Raw genomic sequence first — 14,474 nt, forward strand, 5'->3', positions numbered from 1 at the left:
CCAGCTATTCCGGAGGCTGAGGCAGGAGAATGGCGTGAATCCGGGAGGTGGAGCTTGCAGTGAGCCGAGATCCCGCCACTGCACTCCAGCCTGGGCGACAGAGAGAGACTCCGTCTCAAACAAAACAAACAACAACAACAACAACAAACAAGCAGGGGGAAGATGACAGGGTCAGACAGGTTTACTGAGCTGATGTGGAGCCCGTTCCAGACTTTGGGTACCTTCCCGAACAGGGGGATTTATTCAGATGTGAAGGGAAATGAACCAGTATTGATCCTTTGTTCCTATCTTCCCTTCTTCTCCACCTTGATAGTTGTCATCAAATTTCTCAGGTTAAATTTGACATTCAGCTATCCATGGCTTTAGTATGAGCCATTATGTTTTTCTCAATCTCTCTCTCTCTCTCTCTCTCTCTCTATTATCTATCTATCATTTGCCTATTACCTGTCTACCTACCTATCATCTGTCTCTATCATCAATCAACCAATCTATTTCTCTACCTATATCTATATCTATATCTATATCTATATCTATATCTATATCTATCTATCTATCTGTCATGCATCTGCCTCTCACCTATCTACCTACCTATCATCTATCTCTATCATCAGTCAATCTATCTCTCTACATGCCTATTATCTATCTATCAATCTATTGATCTATGTATCATCTGTCTGCCTATCACCTACATATCATGTATCTCTATCATCTATCTATTGATGTACTTATTCTATCTATCCATCTATCTATCTGTCTATCTATCATCTATTAATCTACCTATCTATTCTCTATCATCAATTTATCAATAATCTGTCTACCTACCTATCATCTCTATCAATCAATCTATCTCTGTCTATCATGTATTCTATCTATCTGTCTATCTATCTATCTATCTATCTATCTATCTACCTACCTATCATCTATCACGTGTCTATCATCTATGTACCTGTCATCTATCTCTATCATCTATCAATCTGTCTGCCCATATATTATCTATGTATCTATGTACTTATCTATCATCTGTCTGCCTATCTGCCTATCTATCTGTCATCTGTCTGCCTATCTATCTATCTATCTATCTATCTATCTATCTATCTATCTATTATCTATCTATTGTATCTATCATCTGTCTGCCTGCCTATCTATCTATCTATCTATCTATCTATCTATCTATCTATCTATCTATCATCTATCTATGACAGTAGTTAGCAACAATGGATGAGTTTGCCCCTGGAGAACATTTGGCAACATCTGGAGACCTTTTTGATGACCACAACTATGGAAGGAAAACATATCACACCCTTGAAGTAAAATGTGCTGAGGAACATCCAGCTGCTTCTGACCCACTTCAGAGACTGAGCCTCAGAACCCTATCTCCTCTCTCTGAAGATCTGCCTCCTTCTTCTGGGCTCTGTTCAGGTGATATTATTTACTCCCAGAGCTCTATTCCATTGGTCGGTTGGCCAGTCTTGCCTGAACGTGTATCTTGGGTCTCCATCTTGGTCTTGAGCCCTATTATCCCCTTAGATTCTTACAAAATTCTCAAACATCCCATGGCAAATACAGCTTTGAATTCTTTCCCCAACACCTGTCTCTTCCAGCCTTTGCTGTCCAGCAAATGGTAGAATCCACCCACTTGCTCCCCTCCAAGCAGAAGTCTTTCCCCCAAGTTTGTCCTCATTCTCACTCCCACCACTCAGCAATGCCTGCTGGCTCTTCCTCTAAGTACATTTGGAAATGTTCTGTGTGACTTCATGTTTACTGCCACACCTGGTCATGAATCCAACATCCCTCAATATCTCTGCAGGATTCACCGCATTTCTGCCTCCTTCTCTTGCCCAGCTCTGACACGTTCTCCAGGTAGTGGCCAACACTGCTGTTTTAACACATAATTCAGTTCATGTCACTCCCTTACTTAAACCCTCCAATCACTCCCTTTTGCACTTGGTGTGAAGAAAACATAGTCCTTCCCATGTTTTCTCAGCTCTTAGTTAACCTGGTCCCTGACAATCTCACCTACTCACCTGATACCATTATTTCCCCTGCTTGCTGTATCTAGTGAAATGTCAGCATCCAAGAAATGGAAAAGGATTTTGATGCTGACATCAGTTCCCTTCTGTGTGTTCAAAATTCCAGATAGATTACTAAATCTAGAATCCTAAATAACAATAAAGAAAGCACATCTGCCCAAAGATTATCTATGATTAGAGCAGGGTTTCTTCACCTCAGCATAACTGACATTTGGGGCACTATTACCATTTTGGATAGGATCATTACTTTATGTGGTTGTCCTGTGCATTGTAAGACTTTGAGCAGCTTCCCTGACCTTCACCCATTAGATGCCAGTAGCACCCCCTTCCATAGTTGTGATCACCAAAAATGTCTACACATGATGACAAACGTTCCCTAGAAGCAAATTTACCCCTGTTTGAGAACTACTGCCATAGATAGACAATAGACAGACAGACAGACAGATAGATGATAGAATGATAGAGTGATAGATTGATAGATAGGATGATAGACTGATAGATGACAGAGATAGATGATAGGTAGGTTGTTGATAGATAATAGGATAATAGATAGATGATAGATATGATAGAATGATAGCTAGATAGGATGATAGACTGATAGACTGATAGATGATAGAGATAGATGAAAGCTAGGTATGTTGATAGGTAGGTGATTGGATGATAGATAGATAGAATAGCTATACATATATAGAAAGATGATATATAGATGATAGATGTCTTGGATGGATAGATAATAGATGATAGATAGATGTGATGGATACATAGATATTAGATAGATAGATGCCATGGATGGAACAATAATAGATGATAGATAAATAGATAGATATATGTGACGGATGAATAGACATATGATAGATGCATAGAGAGATAATAGATAGATGATAGGATAATAGGTAGATGATAGAATAATAGCTAGATAGGATGATAGACTGATAGATGATAGGGATAGATGAAAAGTAGGTATGTTGGTAGGTAGATGATATGATGATAGATAGATAGATGGAATAGATAGAGATACATAGATAGATGATAGATAGGTGGATAGATAGATACAGAGATACATAGATACATAGATAGATGCGATGGATAGATAATAGATGATAGATGTGATGGATGATAGATACATGATTGATAGATAGAAAGATGGATGTGATGGATGGATAGATAATAGAAGATAAATAGATATGATGGATGAATAGATATATAATTGATATATAAATGATAATAGATAGATGCTTGATAGATGATAGGATGATGATAGATGGATTGATAGAGAGATAGAGAGGATTATAGATAGATTGATAGATGATAGGTAGGTAGGTAGGTAGATAGATAGATAGATAGATACAGACAGAGAGACAGATAGACAAATTTGCACATGCTAAGGTAAGGTTACCAAATTTCTGCAATCTTGATGTTTAGGACTCAATCAATCTGGGTTGTAGGGGCCATCATGTGCACTACAGGATGTTGAGCAGCATCTCTATAGAGAACAAATCAATGGCTATGCCATAAAACGGGCAAGTTTGGTGAGTCTAAGGAACAGAAAGATGGCCAATAACTCTGAACTTTATGGCAAACAGCAAAAACCAGAGAGCTAACTAATTGTCCACTATGGAATATTCTTCTAAAATGATGAGGCCATGCCCAAGTGGACCAAGAATGAATCACTGGAAATAGAAGGAGGCATCTTGGAGCTGAGAGTTAAGAAAGTGACTATAAGTCAACCCATAATGGAGTGAAACACTGAGGCAGCACCCAAACCAAGTTCCTAATCAGGGTCAACAAACCAAACAGTGGGCTTTTGTATAAAGCAATGAAAATCTCTGGGGGTCTTCCTCCATTGGGAATGCCTTGCCCCAAGAGAGGTGTACACGGTCACATCCCTTTGTTTCTTAAGCCCTATTTCAAATCTCAGCTCCCCAGAGAGCACTGCCCTAGACATTGACCCACCAAACCCCTTCTACTCTCCTTCCTGTGCTTTAATTGTTTTCTTATGAAATTTACAACTACCGGAAATGATCTTTTTCATTATTTTTACCCTTCTAGTCATCCTTCTTGCTAAGAGAGCTGAGCCCTTGCCTATTTGGTTGACCCACCCAGAATAGTAAGTTGCAGACACACAAAGCTCAAATTATAGCTGTGATTGCGTTGCAGAATGAATCCATGCATGTAGAATCTGTAGCAGACATTGTTTCATATTGAGGGAAGTTCAAACAGCATCTGCCTTATTTTTCCTTTTATTTCTCCATCTCTAAAAGCATTAGAGCTTGTTTTCAGAGCCCACTACATCCTGAAGGCACATACAAAGCTGACCTGTACAATGTTTTTGCAATTTTTTAAAGTAAAATTCAAATGATATGGCATTCACCCTTGTAGACTCTACAACTCAGTGCCATTTAGTACATTCAAACTATTGTGTACCCATCATCTCTATCTTGTTCAAAACATTTTCACCACCCCGAAAGGAGACCTCATATCCATTAAGCAGTCATTCTCTACTCTGTCTCCTCCTCCAGCCTTTGGGAACCACTGCTTTGTTTTCTGTCTCTATGAATTTGACTATTCTGAACGTTTCATATACACGGAATCATACAATAGATCAGCGGTCCCCAGCGTTTTTGGCACCAGGGACCAGTTTCATGGAAGACAATTTTTCCACAGACAGGGTTGGGGAGGGGGTGGTTTTGGGATGACTCAAGTGCATTACTTTTTTTGTGCACTTTATTTCTATTATTATTACATTGTAATATACAATGAAATAATTCTACAATTCACCATAATGTAGAATCAGTGGGAGCCCTGAGCTTATTTTCCTTCAACTAGACAGTTCCCTCTGGGGGTGACAGGAGACAGTGACAGATCATCAGACATTAGATTCTCATAAGGAGTGCGCAACCTAGATCCCTCGCATGCGCTGTTCAGAATAGGATTTGTGCTTCTCTGAGAATCTAATGCCGTCGCTGATCTGACAGGAAATGGAGCTCAGGCAGTAATGCCAGCAACGAGGAATGGCTGTAAATACAGATGAAGCTTTGCTGGCTCACCCACTGCTCACCTCCTGCTGTGCAGTCTGGTTCCTAACCGGTCCGGTACTGCTCTGTGGCCCGGGGTTCGAGGACCACTGCAACAGGTGATCTGTAACGGCTTCTTTCAGTGAACAACAGGTTTCAAGGGTCACCCACATGGTAGCCTGTGTCAGAGCTTCATTCCTCTTTGTAGTGTGCATCTTGAGCAATGAATATTGCCACTGCATAGTGATTTTGCAGAAAATCAATTTAAAGAGTGAATGAGAAAATGTGTCAGGTAGACTTCTACTCTGACTCTGAAACATACATTTAGACTCTCTTTGCTTCTCACTCACGTGCATTGCATTTTTCCTCATAGTTGGTATTTCAGTCAAACAAAAACCTGTGAACAATTCTGAGGATGCCATCAGCAAACCCATCCTGTAAGACTTTCTTGGCCCCCTCTTGTGTGCTGGATCATTTTTGCTTGTGTCTAAATAAGAAGAAATAAGGTCTTCTTTTAAAAATAAAAATGGCGGCCGGGTGCGGTGGCTCATGCCTGTAACTCCAGCACTTTTGGAGGCTGAGGCAGGCAGATCACCTGAGGTCAGGAGTTTGAGACCAGCCTGGCCAACATGGTGAAACCATGTGTCTACTAAAAATACAAAATTAGCCAGGGGTGGAGGCACACGCCTGTAGTCCCAGCTACTCGGGAGGCTGAGGCGAGAGAATTGCTTGAACCCGGGAGGCAGAGGTTGCAGTGAGCCGAGATGGCACCACTGCACTTCAGCCTGGGTGACAGAGGGAGACTCCATCTCAAATGAATAAATAAATAAAATAAAACAAAAATAATAAAAAATAAAAAATGGCAACTTAATATGGTCATTATGCATGATTGGCACTTCATTTACCCACAAGATGGGAACAAAAAAATCCTGCAAACACAGCAACAGCAACAATAATGTCCCATTATAGAGGAAGGGAGACTCATAGAAGACACTGAATACATCCAAGAATACACAGTCACTATGGTAAAATACAGGTATCTTGAGACCAAAGCTTCACCTTGCATTCAGAGACTGAGGCGGGAGAGGCTATCAATATCCACTTGACACTTTATTTTATTTAGTGAGTTGAAACATATGTAATCAGGCTGCAAAGTTCCTTGAAACATAACATGGCAAAGAATGAATTAGAAATGTATCAGGTAGATTTCTACTCTGGAGTCAGCTGAAATCAGGTCTGAAATTGGTCACTTGAGTGTCTCTGAGAAGAATCATTGAATGGACGTGTTTACGAATAGTATGATTCCTGTATGATTTTTACATTATTCATATTATATATAAATTTTTGAACATCTGAATATGTTTTCATTGAATGTCTTTATTCATATAATATATTGCTCATTATTCCCCTGCCTAACTACATTTTAGTTGCCATTTTTAACTCACAGATTTTTATCATGTCTCTTTTTGTGTCTTGCTTGGCTGTGACTTTCCCTTTGATCTCCCTGGTGTCAGCTTTGTTGTACCTATTCCCTCCAGAAACTCTGTGGCAGTCCTTGACACAGAGCAATGTCTGAGTGGCTGCAGACATTATGTCCTTTAACCCACATATGGCTCTCTGAAAAAAGAATCCTCAGCAACATTACTAATGAAGAATTTGAGCTTCCAAAAAGCTTGGTAACTTCTCTGGGATAACCAGCAGGCAACGTGAAGTGTGCCTGACCACAAAACATGAGGCCTGGCCAGGTGTGGTGGCTGACACCTGTAATCCCAGCACTTTGGGAGACCGAGGCGGGTAGATCACTTGAGCTCAGAAGTTCAAGACCAGCTCGGGCAACATGGTGAAACCCCATCTCTACTAAAAATACAAAAATTAGCCAGGTGTGGTGGTGTGTGCTTGTAGTCCCAGCTATTCAGAAGGCTGAAGTGGGAGGATGGCTCGAGCCCAGGACACAGAGGTTGCAGTGAGCCAAGACTGTGCCACCACACTCTGGCCTGGACACCAGAGCCAGACCCTGTCTTGAGAGAGAGCGAGAGAGCAGAAGAGAGTTTTCTATGCTTCTATCTCAGCTCTACACACTGGGACCCCCATTCCCCACGCAGCTTGCAGGAGTCAACACCTTCCTTCCCCTTTATTACACTCCGCAGGAAACTGCCGAGCTCATGATTGGAAAAATGCACCTCTTTCTTCTCTTACGTGGAATTTTACCCACTGAGGAGGTTCATGGTCCTTAACGTGAAATAAAACTTCATGCCCTTGAATTTCACTTATCTCTGCAGCATTATATTTCGGGGAGTTTTGTACCATGATTCCATACATTTGAATTCACTAAATAAAATACAACGTCAAGTTGATATTGACAGCTTCTCCTGCTTCAGTTAACAGTGTCTGAACGCAGGTTGAAGCTTTGGTCTCAAGATGCCTGGACTTCACTCTCACTGACTGTATTCTTGAATGCATTCAATGTCTTCTGGGAGTCTCCTCTTCAGTAATGGGGACATTATTGTTGTTACTGTGTTTGTTTGTGGAATATTTAAGTTCCCATCTTGTTTTAATAAGACCAAAATACCACTAGGTAATAGCAAAAAAACTTTGGAATGGAACATTGCATGGTTTTACCCCCCTTTTTTCCTATTCCTTGAAAAATTTTGGAAAGTTTCTTTTTTTCTTTCTTTCTCACTTTTTTTTTTTTTTTTTTTTTTTTTTTTTTTTTTTTTTTGAGATGGGGTTTTGCTCTGTTTCCCAGGCTGGAGTGCAGTGGCACAATCACAGTTCTCTGCAGCCTCGACCTCCTGGGTTCAAGTGGTCTTCTCTGCTTAGCCTCACCACTAGCTGAGACCACAGGCATGCACCATCACACCCAACTCATTTTTGTATTTTTTGTAGAGATTAGGTCTCACTATGATGCCCAGGCTTGAACTCCTGGACTCAAGTGATCCTCTTACCTCAGCTTCCCAAAGTGCTGGGATTATAGGCATGAGCCGCCATGCCCAGCCTGGAAACTTTCTTGAATCTCAGTTTCTGCTGTGGAAAATTAGCCTGCTTCATGGGGTTTAGGTGATAAATGGCAAAAAGCAATACAAAGAGGACAAGACTCATTTCCAGCTAAGTTTCCCACCTTCTATGGAATCCAAAGCATGTTCATAAGGTACACAAATAGCTATGAGCCCAATTCTTTTAATATTTTACCTCTCAGCAGTGTTAAATAAAGCAGAGCTTAGCTGACAACACACTGGAGTAATGCACTAAAAAGAAGAGTGGAAATGTCATCTAATGAAGAAGAGAGAACCACTATATATGATTGTTCATTGACTACATGAGTCAAAATGATGAACAGGAAATAGGATCATCTTCTACTGTATTTTCCCCATGCGCCATATTGAATCTATACATTATTTCAATAAGGTGGGATGCATTTCATTCCATCTGATGTTTTCTTTGCATAAATTGTTCTTAAAGAGAAGAATGCAATTATGAAAGGAGGTCTTTGAAAAGTTTGATGCAATCAAGGTGAATGGTTTTTGAAAATAGAGTTTATAAATTTCCTGCACTCAAAAATTTGTAGCTGAAAGGAGCTTCCTAAGGCTGGGTCTTAGGGGAGTCACAGCTAACCTGGTGTTTCTGTTGACTTTGAAATTGTAGTCCAGGTTTGGGCACACATGAGTATGAGAAAGTTGGACCATGCTAGCCTCTGCTGCATTTAGCTATGAGCTATTCACTTATGTTCTCTGCTAATTGATTTCCTTTTATTTAAGTGACAAGGAGAAGCAATGGATGATATCAGGCTAGATGTGTTATATCTCAGCAGAAACAGTGATTTATGGTAACAGCATGCAGGCTTCTCTATTCATTTTTCAAATTGCTTATCCAGGGATCAAGTTTAAGCATTGTTGTATGCTATTACCAATATGGCAATGAGACATTTCTGAATTCGTCAAGAAAGCATCTTGACAATTATATACACAACAACAAAAAGCCAAACATTTCAAACAAAAAGAACTCCTCTTGAGGACAGGTTACAGGAAAAAACAAAACAAAAATAGAAACCTAGCGTGTCTACAAGTAACTTTGATCATCTGTCAGACATGGCAACCTGTCCATGGGAAATAAGAGTGTCGGTGTCTGTGGTCAACGTTTCTATTTGGCCCTTACCATGAAGCTCTCTCCTTTCTTGCCATATGCAAAGCAAATTCCAATGCTGTGGATTTTCCCATCCCTGCTAGCCATGTGTCCCTTCTTATTACTGTCACTTCAGCACAGAGTTTCCAAGAAAGAGACATGTGGAACAGCCTCATGTTGAATTCTAAATCCTACTGATGGACACCAAATAGCCTCCTGATCACATTAGCATATTCCAAGTCGAAGTTCTCCGTGAATGTTCCTTAACAGAACGAAGACAAATAAATATGTGTCACTTTTTTCTTGACCCCAGAGATAGGGACACAAAGGGATAAACATCTTTCGGAATGGCACCCCTATAACCTCAGAATCACTATTTCATGACCAGGTGCAGTGACCAGGCGCATGTTTGTAATCCCAGCACTTTGGGAGCCCAGGCAGGAGGATCACATGAGGCCAGGAGTTCCAGACCCGGCTGGGCACATATCAAGACCCTGTTTCTACAAAAATAAAAAATAAAAAATTAGCCAGGGATAGTGGCCTGTGCCTGTACTTCCAGCTACTTGGGAGGCTAAGGTGGGAGGATTGCTGGAGCCTGGGAGGTGGAGGTTGCAGTGAGCTACGATTGCACCACTGCACTCCAGCCTGGGTGACGGAGCGAGATTGTCATAAATAAATAAATAAATAAATAAACTCACCATTGTACTAATTTGCTCTTGGGCAGGCTAGAGAATGTTTCCCATGTGGGAGTTAAGCATTCGCTATTTATTTTCTTAATAATAATAATTATTATTACTATTCCTTAGGTTTAATAGCATACAGGCCCTGTCAGAAACTTCATTTGCAGGACTGACCAAGTTGGAGTTACTTATGATTCACGGCAATGAGATCCCAAGCATCCCCGACGGAGCTTTAAGAGACCTCAGCTCTCTTCAGGTAAACCCGCGGCATTTCTAAGTGTCACTAATTGCATCCTCTAAGACCAGTAATAAAGAATGGAAACTATGTCATTCTCCTTAATGATCAATAAAACGGCTATTTTTTGACATGAAAGACAAGTTCCATGTTATTATTCTCCAGCCCTTTGTACTGGTTTCTATTTGGGGCTGTGGCTTTTAAACTATAAACAGGAGCCTTTTGTTTTGTTTTGTTTTCCCCTGCCCTTGTAGGTTTTCAAGTTCAGCTACAACAAGCTGAGAGTGATCACAGGACAGACCCTCCAGGGTCTCTCCAACTTAATGAGGCTGCACATTGACCACAACAAGATCGAGTTTATCCACCCACAGGCTTTCAATGGCTTAACGTCCCTGAGACTACTCCATTTGGAAGGAAATCTGCTCCACCAGCTGCACCCCAGCACCTTCTCCACGTTCACATTTCTGGATGATTTCAGACTCTCCACCATAAGGCACCTCTACTTAGCGGAGAACATGATTAGAACTCTTCCTGCCAGCATGCTTCAGAACATGCCGCTTCTGGAGAATCTTTACTTGCAGGGAAATCCGTGGACCTGTGATTGTGAGATGAGATGGTTTTTGGAATGGGATGCAAAATCCAGAGGTAAGAAGAGAGGAGAGTAGACCACTCCTAGCTGCACATTCTTTTATCTTTTTGGAGACGTTCCTTTCTCCAAGGTTCTTATATTGACTTATTCATCTTGCCTTGGATGAAATCTGAGCACCCAATCAGTAAGATAGGAATCCACACTTTAAACGTTACCACTTAAATGTTAAGCCACCTTCATTCCCCAATGCAAATGCAGTTATCCCTTAGTGAAATGTAGTGCTCAATGTAATCAGTTACATACAGGTGATGTGGGTTGTCATGGAATGGGTATCTGGAGAATCATGCCAGCCTTGAACTGCAGCTTAATGTGGGAAACTGGGATTGGGGAGGGGCTGTGAATGCATGTTCCATGAGAAAGTTACAAAGGATGCTTAGAAAAGAGCAGGCTGGTGAGGAGTGGCTACAAGGTCGTTATTTTATGGACAGGGAAGCGATGCTCAGTATTGATCCAGAGAGCTATGGCAACAACCAGGACGTATATGTAGCAGTTGCAACAAAGTAGATTGTGATTCCTTTCTCCCCTTCTTTCCTTCCTTCCTTCTTTCTCTCCTTCCTTCCCTCTTTCCTTCCTTCTTTCTCTCCTTCCTTCCTTCTTTCCTTCCTTCCCTCCTTCCTTCCTTCTTTCTCTCCTTCCTTCCTTCCTTCTTTCTTTCCCTCCTTCCTTCCTTCTCTCCTTCCTTCCCTCCTTCTCTCCTTCCTTCCCTCCTTCTCTCCTTCCTTCCTTCCTTCTTTCCTTCTTTCTCTCTTTCTCTCCTTCCTTCCCTGGTTCCCACTTTCCCTCCTTTACTCCTTCCTTCTCTCCTTCCTTCATTCCCTCCTTCTCTCCTTCCTTCCTTCCCTCCTTCTGTCCTTCCTTCCTTCTTTTCTTCCATCATTCTTTCCTTCCCTTCCTGCTTCCCACCTTCCCTCCCTCGCTTCTTCCTTTCTCCCTCCCTTTTTTCCTTCCTTCCTTCCTTCCTCCTGACTTCTCTCCTGCCTTCCTTTCTTCCTTCTGTCCTTCCTTTCATCCCTCCCTTTCTCCCTCCCTCCCTCCGTCCTTTTCTTCCCTTTCTTCCTTCCTTCTTTTCTCCCCCTTCTCTAAGCCCTACCTTGCAACCTATCCCCATCCTCAGATTGCATTGTGTTTACCATATCCTGGATCTATTTCCTCAACTCCATTCTCACAGCCGCTGGCCTGGATCAGGCTCCTTTCCTTCTCTCTCTGGTAGGAAAGGGGAGCATTCTAAACAAGTGTCCCCATGGCCTTGTCAGCCCTGTTTTCCATCCACTCTCTACAAAGCAGTGAGAACATTTTTGCAGAATGTGCATCCAGCCAGGCCACACCTCTGCGTAACTGATTTTCATTGCTCTTAGGATAAGATGCACATTTGCACATTCCCTCCAAGAAGTCTCCACACAATGGTCGCTCCACCTGTCCCCACTATCCTCTAGCATGGTGGTCCCATTGTTCTACTTATTCATCTATTTCTAGCCACACTGTCTTCCCGTCTGTTCCTTGCAGCTTCTAAACTTATTTCCAACTCAACATCATTAGATTTGCTCAATTGCCTGCTTGGGAGTCTTTACTGCTAGACGTTCAAGAGGCTTGCTTTTTCTTAGCTTTTAGAGTTTCCTTCCAAGAGACCATCAAGCAATGGATGGAGGAAAGACAGAGGTATACCCACTTGTGAATGGTATTAACCAGAAAAGACACACACCTCCTCCACTCATATTCCATTCGTGAGAACCAGTCCTCACACCCCAGTGAATGCAAGGGAGCCTGAAAATGCATTTGGATGGCTATTTTGTAGCATTAGCACTACATTATGGATGTGGACCCATAAAACTTTGCTGGGCAAAGAACCATCTCTGCTACTGTCTGGAGATGCTCATGCATGTCTTTGTGTGTGCATGTCTATGCATGTGTGTGTCTGTGTGCATGTGTGTACATCTGCATATGTGTAGATTTGCATGTATGTGAAAAAAACCCAAGATTTTAAAGTATTAAAGTTAGTCTTATATAGTGAGCCTTTCTGAAGATTGCAATCCCAGAATCTTTCAGAGAGTTTCTGTTAGACTGTTCCATAGCAGTGTTTCAGCCCACAGCTTATACACAGGTGGTGGAGCTTCTGCAGGTGCTCAGAAGTCACATCAAATGTGGTCAGAGGTTACATTAGAGCTGATTCTCATCAAAGTTTGGGTGCCAGGGGACATCTGCTTACAGGTTACAGAGGCATAGTCATTAATCCTGCCAGACATTATCTTATGTGCAGAAAGAGGCAGGGGCTAGGAGCTTTGAACTCATCTTTTCTAAAAGTGCAGTGATTCAGGCAAGTGACATGCGGACCTGTGCTCCATCCTGCTCATCATCTTCAGGGCATTCATTTACAGGCTGTGCTCATTCCCTGAACCCTGAAATTGAGCTGGCCAAGGGATTTTGTGAAATGCTGCTGATGTTTGCTGGTTTGTCTCACAGCATGTATGTGTGTGGGTATGAGTGTGAGTGTGTGTATGTGTGTTGGGGGGAGACGTGTAAAACAATCCTATTTGCATGTTGAGGTGTTTACTTTGAAAGTCACACAGAAAACCATGGTCAGGAGGGCAAAAGGAAAGATGGCAAAGCCAGTTAGGAGTTTTATAATTCTCCAAGTCATAGATGAAGCAGTATGACTGGCTTCTTCCCAATGTGAATGGGCAGAAGTAGGCAGAGGACTATTAAGAAAAACTCCTGGTCTTCCGGTTTCCCCAAGCAGAGAGAGTATGCCATCACTTACTGAGATAGAACAGGCACGAGACTCTACATTTAGGTCAGGGAGAGAATATAAGTTTGTTTCGTAGATGTCAGTTCGAGGAGCCTTCATGCTATCTAAAAAGACATATAAAGAGGCAATGGGGTGTGGAACTCAGAGAATGTGTTTGGACTAGAGAAGCACATAAGATAGTCATCACTGGCGGGTGGATGGTAATTGGAACCACACATGTGGGAGAGACCATTGATGCTGAAGCAGACTAGGAAAGAAAGGGGCTTAAGACCAAGTCAAGGAGGACCCAGTCAGCAAAGATTCAGGCAGAGGAGGAAGAGCAAGCAGTGACTGAGACTGAGTTGTGGCCAGAAAGGATGAAGAAAATTCCAGAGGATTTCATATCCAGGAGACTAAGAGGACAATGTGAACTCAAAAGCAAACCCTCTGCGAAGTATTTACTATAGAGAGAGTTATAAATATAGATATAGTTACCTAGATACATACATATAGATTATATATAAATTATATATTATAAATTTATACATATATAGTTATAAATATATAGTTCTTAGATAGACACATATTGATTATATGTAAATTATATGTTATAAATTTATATAGTTATATATAGTTACCTAGATACATACATATTGATTATATATACATTATATATTATAAATTTATAAATATATAGAGAGTTGTAAATATAGACATAGCTACCTGGATACACATTGATTATATATATTTATATAAACATATAAATTATGTATTATATGTTTATAAATTATTTATAATATAAATATGCTGATTATCTATTTATAAATATATATACATCTATACATTTATATATTTTTATGTAACAATTAAAAAAAGTAAATATGATGTGATACATGCCAAAGATTCTTCCTTTTATCTGAAAATGCTTTCACAGATTTATATATTTATATCCATATATATTTATATAATATTTATATATATTTAGACATACATAAACATTGATTATATGTCTATATATCTACATA

The 14,474-nt window shown here is 40.8% G+C and overlaps 1 protein-coding gene across 1 annotated transcript in view; it reads left to right on the top strand.

The window, feature by feature from the left end:
- MXRA5 (matrix-remodelling associated 5) overlaps positions 1 to 14,474 on the top strand; it is a 43,155-nt gene that overhangs the window by 15,679 nt on the left and 13,002 nt on the right. Inside the window, exons 3-4 of the mRNA XM_011972107.1 lie at positions 9,970 to 10,099; positions 10,333 to 10,723. Of these exons, the coding sequence (XP_011827497.1) occupies positions 9,970 to 10,099; positions 10,333 to 10,723 (521 nt within the window). The remainder of the gene's footprint in view (positions 1 to 9,969; positions 10,100 to 10,332; positions 10,724 to 14,474) is intronic.

Source organism: Mandrillus leucophaeus, unplaced genomic scaffold, assembly GCF_000951045.1.
Source record: "Mandrillus leucophaeus isolate KB7577 unplaced genomic scaffold, Mleu.le_1.0 Scaffold127, whole genome shotgun sequence".
Taxonomy (NCBI): Eukaryota; Metazoa; Chordata; class Mammalia; order Primates; family Cercopithecidae; genus Mandrillus; species Mandrillus leucophaeus.